General features: G+C 42.9%; 1 protein-coding gene across 1 annotated transcript; it reads left to right on the forward strand.

Annotated features, from left to right (window-relative positions):
• The first annotated feature begins 13,273 nt into the window (after nt 1-13,273).
• LOC133922056 (uncharacterized) lies at nt 13,274-14,755 on the forward strand. Its single transcript, XM_062367213.1, has 2 exons — nt 13,274-14,101; nt 14,199-14,755. The coding sequence occupies exons 1-2, from the start codon at nt 13,636-13,638 to the stop codon at nt 14,387-14,389; spliced, it is 657 nt and encodes a 218-aa protein (XP_062223197.1). The 5' UTR covers nt 13,274-13,635; the 3' UTR covers nt 14,390-14,755.
• Nucleotides 14,756-17,796: the final 3,041 nt, after the last annotated feature.

The following is a 17,796-nucleotide window of genomic DNA, read 5'->3' on the forward strand; positions in this document are numbered from 1 at the left end:
TTCTTTTTGTTCTTGGTTTTGTTTTTTCCTTGTGAATGTCTTGCAATGAGCAATGGAATTAAAACTTTGTTCCATTCTCGGAGCCAAGCAATTTGCATGTGTACTACCGAATGCTGATGCATTCTTGTCTCCTTTTTTTCTTTATCAGATGGCTGAATTAATTACCTTCAGAAAGGAAGTGGCTGAATTTTGAGACTGATGTACTGTTGTTTGTGCATAACAGTGTGCTATGCTGTGGTCTGATCGATGCTTGTTATATTTCTGGTGCTCCTGCAATTATCCTGATGAAACCTGCGCGAACTTATTTCTAGATTTGTCTAGATGAATGAACAAGTAGTACAATACAGGCTAAACTTACCCGGAATAAGTTGTGGTGCTAAGCTGAGTTGTTTTGTTGATCTGGGAACTCTGTAACCGGTGTAGCCTCCCAGAGCCCCAGTGGTGATCATAGTAAAAATCATACAAGTCCTGGCTGATTCATGAGTCATGACCCGTAGCCAGATACGCAGAACGATCCGATGGATTTTTCAACCAACGCCCGTCAAGACAGCAAGTTTTAGTGGTGATCAACCTCTGGCGCTGTCCGGTGAAAAGAGGCCGTGAACCGCATGATGTTGGCCGGTTTGACTTGTAAGTTGATTGCCTGATTCTTGTCATGCAATCTGTTCGCTAATAAAACAAATTCAATTTCATTTGGGAATTATCCCTGCAACGCTCGTTCCTAATTTATGGGTTCATGTCGACAAGGAGTAGCCGAGCGGACACATACTGGGAGGAGATTTCACCACGTACGTGCAACTCTTTCACAAAGGTGGGAAACCTGGTTCGACAGGTCAGTGGAGGAATTGAATCGGTTCTTCCTGAATGACGCGATGATCGCCATAATTTCCTTCCATCGTCTTAGTTTTTTACTTTAATTCGTGGAACAATTTAAACGCACCATGTCAAACCGCACGTCTATATTTTGAAATAGAGGGAGTACAGAACTATGTTGACATAATATATGTATATTATAAAAAAGATAAATTACTTGTCTCACATTTGTTAAAAGAAGAAAAATTGCAAATACCCCCTACAAGTTACTCGAATTTGCAAGTACCCTATACAAGGGTTATAGTTAAATCTATCACCCTACAAATGTGAGGAACAATAATGTCATAAGAAAAGATGAATCAGGACACTTAGAAACTAAGCTCTAAAGACTTTATAAGATAAATTTATCTTAATTTTTATCTAAATATGCTTTAGATTTATCTAGTATACCTACTCTACCGATCAAAGCACTTGCAACCTATCTAAGAAGGTAAATTGCAAATAAGTAAATATAGAAATATAAATAAAGTAGAGATATCAAACTCAGCATAATGATTTTTCCTATGGTATCGATAGCATGAATACTACTTGTAATCTATGTTAGAGCTCCACCAAGGATATACTCTCGGTCGACACCCGGTCACGGTTATTGAGTCACCAAATCATAAAGACAAGATCTCAACCCTGATGAGCCACCAAAATAAGGCCTCATCACAAGTTTTTCTTCTGGTCCCTTGCTGTTGTGATTACTTCAGAGCTTGAGCCACCAAGGTAAGGGTCTCTGTGTCCCTGTACACGTGTCTTGTTGCTGATCCACACCAAGTCAGAGGGTAAACAAGTTGCCGACGAGTCACAAAGACTCCAAGGCGCCGACGTATCTCTCGGTACACGGTTGGATCACTCCTTGATCCACTCTCTAGGTTGCAGCACCTAAAAACACTTCTCTCTAGGCCTAATAGTACTAATCACTCTCTAATGGTGTGTTAAATTGCCTTGGATGAACACTTTAAGCATTTTTGTGGCTTGGATGTCTTATCAAGTGTATATGAGATTCTTTGTACTCCAGCAGCATACCACACCTTCAAATGACTGAGTGAATAAGTATTTATAGCCTCAAATTCGCGGACTAGTCGTTGCTCCAATGACTCAACTTTACTGTGGATATCGAATGATCCGGTGGCAACAATAGTACAAGTATCGGATTATCCGGTGTGTACATTAGTGAATACTGGCCGTTGGAACTCCAGTCAAACTTCTTCTGAACACCAGATTCTGCGGTGTATACTCAAATCCATCACCAGACCTTCCAGTGAGTTTTCTTGAGCCAAATCGTGCCTTTGCAGCCTCTCTATGTAAAATGCTTCGATGCATTCATCCGGTGTTCATTCCATTCACATCAGACCATCCGGTAAGTTAAACCTTCTTTTCTTTTTCCAGAAAATACTCCGGTGCAACTATCTCTGAGATCACCCGACAGTTGTATCCTCTCTGGTAGGAATGCTTCGGTGAGATCAAATGGTGTGCACAAGCCAAACAACGTACCATCCAGTCAACTAATCATCACTTGCAACCCTCTCTGCAAGAATTGCTCTGGTGTATATCTTTCGCTAACCACTGGATCATCCGGTGGGTTATTCCATTTTCCCTTCTGAGCAAAAACACTCCGGTGAGTACACAGGTCTTAACACCGGACTATCCAGTGCCTTCTTTCTCCTCTGCTGAGAACACTCCGATGATTATAGCCTTCAATACACCGGACCATCCGGTGAGAACAAATCTCCTAGGATTTCTCCAATTCAACCAAACTTTGTTCCGACCACGGTGACTTCTTTATGTATTGCATCTATGAGACATACTAATATGTATTCTTGATAAACATGTTAGTCTCATTGACTATGTTAGTCTCCTTGACTATGTTGTCATTAATCACCAAAATCACAATCATGGTCTAATAGGGCTATTTTCGCTATAATCTCTCCCTTTTTAGTGATTGATGACAACATAACCAAAGTAAGTGGCAAACGATGAATGATACCAGTTGACAAGATCATAAAAGAGCACAAAGTTTGACCACATTTCTCGGATGCATGTTCTTATCACATAGTCTCCCTTTGTTGTGGCTCTCCCTTTCTCCAATGTCACTATCTCCCTTGATCGACCTATGCAAGAGCTTCTCTTTTGTCAATCTAGGTGTCTTATGTTGTTTCTAGCATCTTCTTATTCTCTCCCTTTGTCAACTTCTGCATTCCTAGACATCTTGTTTGTTGCTATAATCTTTCCCACATTGTTCATCTTACTTTGGTCATCAAAATTCTCCTCATTTGTCAACAATCTCCTAAAAAGGCTATAAGCACATGTTGAAGTCAAGAAAAAAAACGTTAGAGCACATTTGAGAGAGCTTCACAAATCGTGATCCAATAAAAATGATACAAATTGTAATGATACCAATTGAAATGAAAATAATATATATCACAATTCATGAAATTCGCATAATATAGTTTGAACTCCCTCTATAAGTGTTCATACACATGATGAGAAAGAAACATATGCACAACTAGATAATATGTCAAGATAGAAAGTTTAAGCTATATCACGCATGGAGGTAGCTTAAATGAACAAAATAATTTGACAATGATACCAATTAAAGCCTTTAAGCATTGCATACCTCTGGGGACTTGTAGATTGTTCCATAAGACTACAAAAGATATAACTTGTAATATATGTTAGTCTTAAAATCATAACCTATATGATATACTCCCCCTAAATGTGTGCATACAAGTGTTGAACACTTGAGAGGCATATGAACTTGTTATCGATAACAATGGTGATTTATTAGATCATGGCACATAAAAGATACCAAATATAAACTAGTGCCATATAAGTAACTTACAACTAATAAATCATGTAGGTTACTCATGAGTTAGAAATAAACACAAGCAACCTACTATATGAAAACTTACACTAGGCATTGCAATAAATTAAAATAAGCATATGCAATCCTAGACAAGACAAATGAGCTAGAAGCAAAACAAAATGCATGAGCAAGAATCTAGCTACACTTACCTCTTTTACCTATGGATGGAGATTTGGGTATGTGATGATCATGATCTTCATCAATACGTCCATCTTGTACATTTGGCTTCTTTGCTTGAATCTTCACTTCATTTTATAATCCAAGCCTCCGAATCCCCATACCCACTTTGGGTTTCAAGTCTTCTTTAGAACCCAAACCAATTGAGGTCCCTTCAGTTGATAATAACTTCCTTAGGCACACAAATAGGCTAGTTCCATCCCCGATTCTTTCTCCCAACCATATATGCAACCACCTTGCCATTGTTCTTCTTCTTGAGCTTGTAGTTGTTGCTCTTAGTCTTGGTTTTGTAGTTGGGCTTGTTGTAGATGTTGGAGGCCTTGTTGGAGAAGTTCATTGCTTTCTTCTTTACTTACTTACATTGGAAGGACTTGTGGCCTTCTTGATGATATTTGAAGCATGTCATGATAAATCCCTTTGCAAACTTCTTCACCATGGTACCATGATTATCTTGAGGAGATTGGACATGGTTCTTGCCCTTTAATCTTGTCAAGTCCTTCTTGAGCTTTTTCACTTCTTACTTAAGCTAATCATTTTCTTGTGTAATGAATTCATTAGATGGTCTACAAAAATATTCTCAACACAAATCTCATTGTAAATGGGTGAGCTAGAAAAAATAATTAAATGATCACAAGAAGTGAAATCATCTATCTTATGATTAAAATTAAATAGAGAGGTAGATTGCTTCAAAGAAACCTTAGTTTGAGATTCAATACACTCAAATTTAGCCTTAAGCTCTTCATACTCTTGTTTAGCAAATTAAATTTACATAATAATTGTTTATAATTAGAAATAAAGGTAATATGAATGTCATTAAGTGTATTAAATTTCTTAAGCTCTTTAGATTGTTTTTTAAGGACCCTTTGTTGCTCATTAATAAAATAAAGGAGTTCATCATAGGAGGGAGAATCCTTATTGAATTCATCATTACTTACATCGTTATCCATACATTTAGCTATAAAGCACTTATGAGATGACTTGCGTGTTGACTTGCGTGATGATGACCTTGAGGAAGAGCTCTTCTTGGAGGGGAGGATGATGAAGCTTTCATCACTTGAGCTTGACTCTTCATCATCGTCCACTCATCTTTCTAAGCTTGCGAATGCCTTAGCTCTTCTCCTTGTCTCTCTCTTGTTCTTGATCTTCTTCTCCTTCTTGATATGATCAATTGTGTTGACAAAATCTTTAATGGAGATAGGATGATCAGTCTTGGTATTGATCCTCTTCATATTCTTCTTTGTCTTAGAGAAGAGTTTGGCTATCTTATGATCAATTTTATTATCACCTGATGTGCTTTGATCATCCTCTTCATCATTATCTTCATCTTGATCACCATCATCTTCACTTGAGCTTGACTCTTACTCTTACCTCCTCATCTTTGCCTTCATGTGTGAGTATTGAGCTTGCTTGCTTGTGAGGGCAAGATTCTTGGCGTTGGATGAGGTAGAAACTTCCACCTCCATGTCATTATCATCTCATGGGCGATGATCTTGCCGAGCACTTGACTTAGAGTCATCTTTTTGATATCATTGTTGTCGTAGATGATGGAGACTATCAACTTATACTTTGGAAGAAGAGTTTGAAGTATTCTTCTCATCACTTGATCATCTTCAATTAGCGTCAAACTTAACCTATTGATCTCATTGAAAAGAATATTCAAACGAGAATACATATCATTAGCACTTTTATAGGGTAGTTTCTTAATGTCATTGAGCTTAGTAGCAAGCATATGATATTTCTCATTGCGCACATCTTTTGTGCCTTCATGTATTTCAATGAGACTAGTCCAAATATCATATGCATTGGTGAGAGAATAAACACGATTAAATGTATCGAGACATATAGATAATAAAAGGATATTTTTTACCAATGCATCTAATTATCTCTCCTTGTTGGTGATGCGAGATCTCATCCCTTCCTCGGTGACCCTCCAAACATCTAGACCCTTGGCTTGGAAATAACAAAACATTAGAATTTTCTTACGGAGAAATTTATACCATCGAAAAGTGGAGCACTATAGATATCTATCCCAACCCGAACGTCATAACTCACTATACGGTGAAGCCTAACCGATTAAAATAAGATGGGGTCTCAAAAGCTACTTGAATGGCGTGTTCTGATGAAAGGTGTGAGTCCTGATTCTGATACCAATTGTGAGGAACGGTGACGTCCTAAGAGGGGGTGAATTAGGACACTTAGAAACATAAATCAAATTGGCTCCGAAGACTTCACAAGGTAAACCTATCTCAATTTCTATCTAAATGTTCTCTAGATTTATCTACTGTATCTACTTTACCGATCAAAACACTTATAACCTATCTAAGAAGGTAAATTGCAAGTAAGTAAATGTAGAAACGTTTTTTTCGTGGTATCGATGGCATGAATGCCACCCCTAGTCCACGTTAGAGCTCCACCAAAGGTATGCTCCCGATCGATATCCAGTCACGGCTATTGAGCCACCAAGTCACAAAGATAAGACCTCAACCCGGATGAGCCACCATGCCACCATGGCAAGGCCTCACCACAAGCCTATCTCTTGAGCCACCAAAGCAAGAGTCTCTGTGTCCCCATACACATGTCTTACCGCCACTCCACACCAAGTCGGAGGGTCAACAAGTTGCCGACAAGTCACAAAGACTCTAAGACGCCGGCGTACCTCTTGGTACATGGTTAGATCGCTCCTTGATCGACTCTCTAGGTTGCAGAACCTAACAACACCTCTCTCTAGACCTAATAGCACTAATCACTCTCTAATGGTGTGCTAAATTGCATTGGATGAACACTTTAAGCACTTTTGTGGCTTGGATGTCTTCTCAAGTGTATATGAGATTCTCTGGACTCTAGTAGCATGCCACACCTTCAAATGACTGAGTGAAGGGGTATTTATAGCCTCAAACTCGTGGACTAGCCGTTGCTCCAACAGCTCAACTTTACTGTGAACACCGGATAATCTAGTAACAATATTAGTACAAGCACCAGACCATCTGTTGTGTACATCAGTGGATATTAGCCATTGGAACTCCACTCAAACTTCTTCTGAACACCAGATTCTCCGGTGTATATTCAAATCCATCATTGGACCTTCCAGTGAGTTTTCTTGAGCCAAACCACGTCTTTGCCCTCTTTATGTAAAATGCTCTAGTGCATTCATCCGATGTTCATTCCATTCACACTGTATCATCTGGTGAGTTAAACATTCTCTTCTTTTTCTAGGAAATACTCCAGTGCAACTATCTCTGAGATCACTGGACTATCTAGTGATTTCATCCTTCTTCTTCAACAGCTGTATCCTCTTTGGTAGGAATGCTCCGGTAAGAACATCCGGTGTGCACAAGCCAAACACTGTACCATCCAGCCAACTAATCATCACTCTTCTGTACTTGTAACCCTCTTTGCAAGAATTACTCCAGTGTATACCTTCCGCTTATCACCGGACCATCCGGTAGGTTGTTCCATTTTACCTTTTGAGCAGAAACACTCCTGTGAGTACATGGGTCTTAAAACTGGACTATCCGGTGCCTTCTTTCTCCTCTGCTGAGAATACTCTGGTGATTATAGCCTTCAGTATTGTAGGATCATGGATACCGACTAGAGGGGGGTGAATAGGCGGTTTTAAAACTAATTGCTAAGTGATCAAGAAAACTTCCGAAAATAAACTAAGGATCATTGGAGCAATATGAAGAACAACTAAGACCTAAGTTGAGGTTTGCAAACCTAGGGTGACATACAACAATTTATAATCTAGGAAGACAAATTACTTAAATTTAGATACACAACAAATTCACATAATTCAAAGGAAATAAATATGAGCGAGATGAGTAAACAATTACTTGAAGTAAATTGCATGAAAGTAAACAATTCAATGATAAGGTAAATTGCTCAAAGATGACACAAGAGATTTTTTTTTCTTGTGGTGTCGGTGATTTGCTGATCACCTCTACCATGTTGAGGTGAGTTCAAGCTTCAAACCGCTTCTCTATTAAGTATTCAATTCTCACACGAGAAATGGCTCATTCAAGCAACTTGACCTTAAGTGGGAAATAAACAAGAACTACTCACAACCTCGATTTCACTAGTGAAGCACTTTACCACTCCGGCAAGGCGTGCTCAAACCTCACACAATCACCATCGTGACTCCTTCACAATCTTCCTTGTAGGTCTCATCGGTGCCACAACCTCCAAGCCATCTAGGAGGCGGCAACCTGCAAGAGTAATAAGTTGACGACACTTGCTTGAAGGATCACAAGTGCCCAAATTACTCAAACCTTTGAAAATGATGCACTAGTTACTCTCAACCTATCAAAGATGTAATCACCGAGCTAATGGAGAGGGAGAGTGGAGGGATAGAGCTCAAAATGTTGTATTTATGTGCTAGAGTCAAGAGATGCCATCAATGAGCCAGCCAACCCCATATATATACCCAACTTCACAAAATCTAACCGCCACTGCCAACCTGACATCTCTGCGCAAGTGGCGGTCAAACCGCAGCACAAGTGGTGGTCAGACCGCCGCCGTACAATAGCTACAACAACGGTCAAAATAAATTTTGACACATCCTGGCGGTCAGACTGCCATCCACCTTCGATCAAACTGGAACACTCTGGGCGATCAGATCGACGGACCCTGTAGTTAGACCGCCGGAGCAAAAACTCTCTGTGTGATTTTCAGTCAGACCGGCAAGGCCCACGGTCAAACCGATATTAAGATTTGCTCAGGATTTTGGAGGAGTTTATACAGCGGTCAGACCGCCTGGAGAGACCGGCCACTCTTATAGAGGCAAGACTGCACTTGATGTTATACAGTGATCTGACCGCCGCCTGGCTCGATCAGACCGCCAGCACACAGGAGCACACAAAAGCAGTCTTTTCAAAGGTTTTCTCAAACTATAAAATTTAACTCTAAATGATATGCAAGTTTGAGCAATTTGGTACCATAGAAACTTTAAGCAATCACTTCAACCCCTCTTAATAGTACAACACTTATCCTATTAATCCGGTCAATTTTTCTTCTCTAATCTCCGTTGACCGGTAAAAGAAAATGCCCTACAAATATACCTTGAGCTAGCCTTTCTTCATGCTTTTCACTCATGCAACCTCGAGCTCTGTAACACCTTTGTGACTAATATTTTTTTAACTCATTCAAACATGTTACTACACAAAGATATATTATCATTAATTACCAAAACTCGAATTAGGGGCCTAGATGCTTCAAGTACACTGGACCATCCGATGAGAACAAATCTCTTAGGACTTCTCCAATTCACCAAACTTCGTGTCTGCTACAGTAGCTTCTTCATGTATTGCATCCATGAGACCTACTAACATATATTCTTGACAAACATGTTAGTCACATTGACTATATTGTTATTAATCACCAAAATCACAATTATGACCTAATAGGGTCATTTTCGCTACAACAAGTCTAATAATGCTATAAAATCCCTCCTTAGGGTTCTCACTTATGACCATGTTAACATATTTACCGTGTTGTGACATCGAGTGCTACACGTGGACTAATAGTATAGATAGGAGATGATCAGGGGAGAGTGTAACTACGTGTTACGACCCATTGAAATTCTCAATTGGTCTAATTTGTGTAGGAAATTGCAATTATGTATTTGATTAAGTGGACTTTATAATATGTTATTATTCATTTCCCTATCTCCACATTTCCATATTGGCAGCCTACGTGGAGCACATATCATATCGCGACAATATATGTAACCCTAAGGGGAGATTTCGCAATAGGGTTGGACTTGTAGGGTGATAAACACAATTATTTTACTTGTAGAGGGCATTTGCAACATTAAGTGACTTGTTAGGGTATTTGCATTTTTTCCAAAAATAAATAAATAGACAAGTTACTTGTTTTTTTTGGTAGCTCGCATATGGTCAAGTTTTCCAATAAAATTTTGTGTCTCGATATAGTTGTTTATGAGCTGCATGTATGCATTTTTTTTCTCAAAATTCAGAAGAACACAAAGTACTCTTTTCGAAAGGGGTGTAATATGACTGGCTAGCAGACCTCCACCATTACCGAAGTCATCATGGTTCATCACCACTCATTAGCAGATGCTTCCCTCATACACGAGCTCCGCCACAACTCCACTCTCTCCCAAGTCGTGGTGCATCACCAAATGCCTAACCAACCTTCCTTTCCCCGCCCCTAGGCCAATCCGAATCGCATATTTGCATCATGACATCAGTTCACTGCAAAGCCAGATTGGATGAGGGCGTCTAAATGCTCTCCAAGTTATGTAGGGGACTAGATAAGAATAGTGAAATGGCCATAGGCAAAGCTCGAATTCCCGTCATTTTCAATCCTCTCACTAAGCAACCGGTAAACTTTAGCCACATAGAGCAAGCTACTTAAGGCTGGCAACGGGACGGATTGAGTCAGGCCCCGTAGGTTTTAAACCCGACGGGGACGGGGTTGGGGGCAAAATTTGCCCCGCGGGAGTCCAGGGTTAGGGTCTCGATTTAGGTTTAGGTCGAGGGTGGGGGCTCCTATTCACCCATGGGCGCTCGAAAGCCAGCCCGGAGCCTGCCCGCTACTGTCCAGCAGCAGCGTCGTCGTCTTGCGCTCGCCACGCACTGCCATCATGCACTCCCGCCCTCGGGGACCCCGTCGAGTTTCGGATCCCTGTCAGGTTCAAAGCCGGGGTTGGGTTTTCACCTGTTAGGCATTTCGGGGTAGGTCGAATTTTTTAATTCGGGTTTTAGGTTAGATACGTTTTGGATGAACTTGGCCCCAATCCGCCTCGTTGCTAGACCTAAAGCACTATGATTCTCAACTCTTCTCCCCTTCTCTACAGAGACAGGCAAAGGAGGCTAGCCCAACTTCCAGCACCGACTATGTCGATTCCTCTCCTTTGGCTCTGTCTCCGACACCGGGAGGGATTCAACTTCTCGATGGCCGATGCAACTACTAGTTTTTAGTCTGGTAGGTCTAGGTTTTCTGATGGCGCCATTGTCGGCAACCACTACGTGAAAAAAGCTCAAAAGTGACGGGTTATAATCGCCATGGATGACAGGTCCTGCACCCATCACCTCGAACGCATCACTGATGATCAGTCATAAGTGACGGGTAAGGATCAGTCACTAATAAGGTCATTGGTGACGGGTGAAAACTTAGCCCCATCACTAATGAATATAATAAGTGACGGGTCACGGTTATAACCCGTTACTTATGACTGATGAAAGGTTTTCGCGCTTTTTGGACACAAAAAAGGTCAAAAAAAATATTTTTTCACTTGAGCCAATCCAACTCAGGGTCATCACCACTCGTCACGTGTCTCTTGCTATTTTTTAAGTTGTTTTCAGAGTGTGTGTTCCGTGAGAATCAAACTCGCAACATACCCTCCCGTGCGTAGCAGCCTTACCACCTAACACTCGTGTGCGTTCTATAGGGAACATGATATTTTATCCTTTTTACCTTTTTGCTGAAGGTCATAAGTGACGGGTCATAACTGTGGCCTGTCACTTATGACTTGTAATAAGTGACAGGTCATAAAATCACATTTATGACCCGTCACTAATGTTTATGGTAAAATTGATACACAAAACAGTTGACCTGGAGTGCCTTCAGTTAAACAGGCATAACTTTTACATATAGACTCTGATTTCGATATTTTTTACTCTACAGACATATAAAAAAAGTACATATGTTTTTTCCTAACTTTATTGGGTTCGGCAATTTTTTCGAGGCTAAAAGCGGTTTGGAATATTGAGTTCTCGCCCCCAGAAGTTTCTGCACCATTTTTAGAATGCGTGTTTGTGTCTATAGAAGGCTCTCATTACATCAAACTTGAGCAGAAATATACAATGGTTCATATTCTAGTATTGCTAAGGTGAGAAAAAAAATAAGAGAAAAATAAAATAAAAATAAAAAATATTTATGAATACACTACTATAAATCAAATTGCCTTAGAAATGATATTTTCTTTTACCATTTTACTACACGTTTTATGGTTTACAAATAAATGCAAATTTTACTATTGGATACAAGAAATATACATTGTCTTGTAACTATTATATAGTTATTATTTCTAATTAATATAGTAGCTAGATTTATAATTGATACATTATGAATGATATATTAGATATGTCACAACTATGTAAAAAAAATTGAAGAGTTGATAAGACTAATACATCTAATAATTGACTAATTAAGATTCCTTCATCTGTTCTATTTCATCAAACTAGTCATTAATGATGGGTAAATACTTGACCAGTCACCAATAACTCTCTAGGATGACCTATTACTGATGATTCAGTCATTAGTGATATGTCACAACTTGACCTGTCACTTATGAGTGGCCTAAGATGACCCGTCACTGATGACGAGTCGATGTGATGGGTCACAACTTGACCCGTCACTTATGACTGGCCTAGGATGACCTGTCACTATCATCAGTGACGGATCACAACTACGACCCATCACTTTTAACATAAGTAACAGATCATGTTACGACCCGTCACTAATTTTGTATCTCCTTTGTCTGTTTTTCACGTAGTGAACACCAAGTGGACTTTTGCACCTCCGGGCGACCTTCAGCGTCCTCAATGTCCATGGTGGGACCTCTGGTGTGTCATTTGTGAGGTATGTCTAGACCAACCTTAAGAAGATGGGTTGGGTATGCATCCCTAGTTGTGGGTCTCTCTTTCACATGGATAGATTCCAATCTGTCGCCGATGGATCCACTTTTGGGGCTTCTATTTTTGGGTTTTCTCGAGCTGGATCGATGTGGCCAATGGTCGTTCAACGATTCATATGTGTGTCAATGTTGGATCTGCATGCTGTCTTCTACGATGTTTCTAAGGGTTGGCGCCACTTAGCTAGACCGGGAAGGAGTTTTCGTCTCAACCACTAACGTTCTTCACTGCCATGTTCCTACAAGGCGGAGCAATGGACGGTGATGAAGAGGATAAAGTAGGGAAGTACTTATTTTGTTCTTCCATGTAATTTTGTTTCTCTTCAAGAGCCTCGTAATATGGAATGCAATTTCCTAGTAATATAAATCCAATCCATTTTCAAAAAAAAAAACTCTAGCCACGACGAGGTACAATTTTGGAGGTTTTTCTGCTATTTTATTCATGAAACATGAATATTGCAAATGGGAGAAAAAAAGGAAACCAGAGTGAAAAGCATTAACAGTCACCAGGTAGTTAAAATTGTTTGGATTCAGTTCATGACTGCAAGTCGCAATCTCACCATCATCGTTGGGTTTTGAGAGCACGACGACGAGATAGCGACCTAGTTTACATGTGTCAAACAAGGCAGCAAGTAGTGCTGCACCAGGACTCTCTCTCTCTCTCTCTCTCTCTCTCTCTCTCTCTCTCTCTCTCTCTCTCTCTCTCTCCGGTCCTGCACCAGGACTCTTCGCCGTGCCGGATCGAACAACGGATCAAGGCATGCAATTGCAGCCTCGCAGTGCCAGAATCAGGCAGGTACTCCGCTGCTACGCGCCGCACACTTTGCGCGACCACTCTCCTGCATAGAATCTAAACCAATCACCAGATTGACGAGCCCTCGTGTATATAGAGGCCCCGGGTTCTGCCCGCCTTCCTCCTGTCCTGCAACGCTGCAAAGCTTCGTAGCAAGCTAGCTGCTTCCAAGTTCCAACTAACCAGATGATCATCCAGTCACCCAACCTCTATTGATCCGCTGCTGATCTGTCACACGGCCGTGAGCCGCCCTGTTGATCAGTCACACCACTCGATCCAAGAAAGATGCCTCCTCTTGCGCCGCCGGCGGATCAGAAGGCCGGGCCACGGCAGCGGCACGCGGAGAAGGCGGCAGGGGTAGTGCTTCGTGAGGCGCTCACGCAGCGGTCAGCGTCGTTCCACGGCCGCGGCGTGGCCGAGGAGCAGCAGCGCGACCACCTTCTGAGGCAGAGGCCCCGGACGCATACGGACCTGCTCGCGGGCATCAGGGGGCAGGGCATCCGGCAAGCCGGAGGCGACGCTGCTGCCCCATGGGCCGCCGGCAGGAGGGCCGCGCCGAGCAAGGTGCTGGTGACCGTGACCGTACAGCAGAGCATGTGGCCGCTGCACGTCATGGCGTGCACCCAGTGGCGCGTTGCCGACCTTGTCACTGCGGCGGTGGAGCTGTACGTCAGGGAAGGACGTCGGCCGCTGCTGCCGTCCGCCGAGCCGTCGGCCTTCGGGCTTCATTACTCCCAGTTCAGCTTGCAGAGTACGTGATGTCTCTGCTGCAATCATACCTGAGCCAGTACTACTGTCCTTACTCCTTAGTCCTCACCATTGGCATGGTTGTTTTTACAAACAAATAGGTTTGGACCCAGAAGAGACGCTGATGGAGCTGGGGAGCAGGAGCTTCTTCCTCTGCCCCAAGGCTGCAGCAGTTGCTGCTTCCTCTACTTGTTCATCAACTGAAGCCAGCAAGGCCACAACCACATCTACCAACAAGCCAAAGATGACAGTACCATGGCTTGGGTTCATGAAGTTCTGGTCGCTGCTGTAGTGCAGTGTAAAAACAGATAGCAGACGACAACACTTGTTATCTCGTAGGTTGTACATTTGTGCTTGATCAGCTTACAAAACTCGGGTTTTCTGTCGAGCAAATGATCGAGCGTATAATTACCTTCATTTCTACCCATGGATTTTCAATGATTGCTGGATGCAAATGTCAGTACGGCCTTCTGTTTCAGGAATCCATTTCTTTTTTCCTAAGAATTTTACTTCACTTTCAATTAGTCATCCGCTCCTGATCCTACTAGTATTAGAATAGCCTCTTGCAACTGTACTGACATTTAAAAGCAACTGGAAAGAATTATTGAGGTTAAATAGATTATCTTGGTAGAACATGTCATTTTCCATGTTCCTTTCAGTTACTGTCCCACTCAAAGAATGCGTCTTGGACTCTTGATAGGTAGCCGGTACCACTAAGGCATTAATTATGCTCATATGTAATTTCGTAAAAAAAATGCAATGATACACCTTTTCTTCTGCCGACTCTGATTTTTTTAAGTCGCTGTTCATGATATATACAAAAGCATGTGTGCAACAACTAAACGCCGGAAGATGGAAGCTAATTGGGTGGCAACATTCGGAATTCTTGCCCTCGTTTTACCTTCCTCTTTCGGCTTTGAGAAAAAAGAAGGCCGATCATCTTGTGTTAGCCATGGTTGCAGTGTGCAAGAAATGTCATCAAATGCTTGATAACCCTATTGTTGTCTCAAGAGAAAAGCATCTTCAGTTCTTCTATACGTACGGTGCGGACTTCTTGACCTGTCAAAGCTCCAGAAATCATTCGCTGCTTACGAGCCTGCACAGCTTCCATTCGTTCTTCGACAGTGTCCTGGACCATTATCATATCATAATTAATACAGAATGATAACAGGAAATTTTGCATTATGCCACGACTCTGCCTGCCCCCTAAAATCTGGATTATGATGAGATTTGAAAAAACAAAGATACCTTCATAATGAATCTTTTGATAGAAAGTCTTTGTTTGACCAATTCAATGGATGCGCATGACAGCTTGTTCTTCGACAGCAGGATTCCACCAAGGGTCCTGATGCAAACATGAATGATATGCTAACAAGACGCTCACAGAACATGTAAACAAAGTTATAATCACGGTATCATTTAGCATAAAAAATCAAGGTATCACCAAGGGTCTATTGCCAGTACACTATTTCATTGTTTAGGTAGAACGCAGAATACAGGCAGGTGTAAGCCCGAAGGCAGCTTTACCAACGGACTATCGGACTGCTGCAAAAGTTTCATCTTATGCTTACTAATTCAGTACAAATTCGATATCTGAGTCATATATGTTTACAATATTAGATCGGAGCTCCATATATATATATATATATGAACCCATCAGAATATTGAATATTACGAAATTTTTTAGAAAATCATTCCTTAAACAAGTAAGAAACACATTTAATGCATGTTTTGTTCATAGCTGCATATTGCAACACTTCACCACTATATGACGTCGTTTTGTGCTATATTTGCACCAGTGTACATACACATATACATAAAAAAAAAAGAGAAAATGGCTCGCTGCCTTTTGCTTCGTCGGTCGGCCCGGCTCCTTTTCCCCCACGCCAAGTCAGGCTGACCCAGCCCAGCTCCTGGCCTCCTTATCTCCACGCCGCAGCTGCCCTAGGGTGCCCAACTGGCTCCTGTGTCTCTTCCTCCTCGCGCGCCGCCTCTCCTCGTGCACCCGCGTGCCGGCCTCTCCAGCCGGCTCAGCTGCCCTGCGCGCCCGAGCCGTCCGGCTCTTGTGCCCTCTTCCTCCTCCCCTCGCACGCGCCGCCTCTCTCTCTCCTGTGCTGCCTCCCCTTGCGCTCGGTCGCCTCACCCGCGCTCCCGCGATGCGCCACCGACCAAGCCGACCCGCTCCCCTTCTCCTTCCCCCTTCCCTCTGCTCCCTGGGTCGCTCCCTCTCCAAGCCGCGTGCGCTCGTCCTCATCCCTTCCCGTGCTTATCTCCTCCCCATTCTTATCATTTCCCTCAAATCTGAACGGCCTCAGTCCATTTTTGCCGCGTGGAAACCCTAGACGCCGACTATATAGTCCGAGGAGGGGTGCTCGCGGTGGGGGGGGGCAAATCAGAGGAGAGAGCTAGAGAGAGAGAGGTGGAGAGCGAGAGAGGAGAGAGAGAAAATCCATCTAGAGAGAGAGAGAAGCCAGAGCCGCGGCCAATGGCTGTCGCAGGAGATACCGGATGTGGTGGGCTCTTGATTTGAGCTTCCCTCTACCCCTTCCTCCCCTCCAATGAAGCCTTGTGCTGTGGATTTGGCCGGCCGGACTCCGTGCTGCGCCGTCCTCGCAGGTGCTCTTGGCCGACCGGCCTCCATGTCACGCTGTGCTCACAGGTGGTGCCATGCTGTGATTTGGTTCGGCTGTCTTTTGTTCTTGTGATCTGGCCGGCCTCGTTGCTGCGACCGTGGAAGTGGTGTCATACTGTGATTTGGTTTGGCTGTCTTTTGTTCTTGTGATCCAGCTGTCCGCATTGCTGTGATCGTGGAAGTGGCACCGTGCTTTGATATGGTGGTTGGCTGCTCTTTTGTTCTGTAAGTCGGCCGGTCTTGTTACCGTGGCCGTGGATAGGTGCTCGGGTCAATGTGGTTGTCATTGGTGCTTTTGATGTGGATGAGCTCTGGTCAGTGTTTATGGCGTGACCGTGGAGGTGGGCATGCGGCCGGCATGTGCAGGTGTGTTCGCTGCCCCTTTTTTGCCTTCTACTATGTCATGTGCCACCGACTGGGAGTCAGAGAGCCACCGGAATGACGGCTGGGAGTCTGAGCGCCGCCATGCACGTGTGCCTCTGTGTGGTTGACCTGCCGTCATGCTTACTGATGTGCTGGCCGGCCGTGTGTGCTCCTGTCTATGCCACACCTGTTGATCCAAGCTCGGTCGCCGCTGCGTATGCCGCACTGGCCGTGTGTTGCCATGATCTCTGTTGTACTCGCCGTGGTGCCTTGCTCATGGCCCGGTTGTTATGGTTTTTGTTATGTTTATGTTTGGATATCATGCTGTGCATTCGACCGGCGCATATGAGCCCTCTGTTGCCTAATCTAGTGGCCAGTTGATTCAATTGGTCAATCCTGCTTCTTGTTATCTCCCTGATAGATGTGATTGGCTTAATGTGTCATGGCTATGTTGGTTTACCCCCTCAATGCACTTTTACTTCTGTGATCAGTGCTATGTTGGTTTACCTCCTAGATGGTGTGGACATCTGTTAGCTCAGATTGTGGTGAGGGAGGCTGGTTATGGATGAAATGGATCTTGTCCCCTTCTATGATGGCTTGAGATGTTATTTGCGGCTGTTGGGATGAGTTTGCTTATCTATCTTCGACACATGTACCCTTTGGTTGGTTGTGATATCATTGTGCCGATGCCTAAGTGGCTTGAT

The sequence above is a fragment of the Phragmites australis genome, chromosome 6 (assembly GCF_958298935.1).
Source record: "Phragmites australis chromosome 6, lpPhrAust1.1, whole genome shotgun sequence".
NCBI classification, from domain to species: domain Eukaryota; kingdom Viridiplantae; phylum Streptophyta; class Magnoliopsida; order Poales; family Poaceae; genus Phragmites; species Phragmites australis.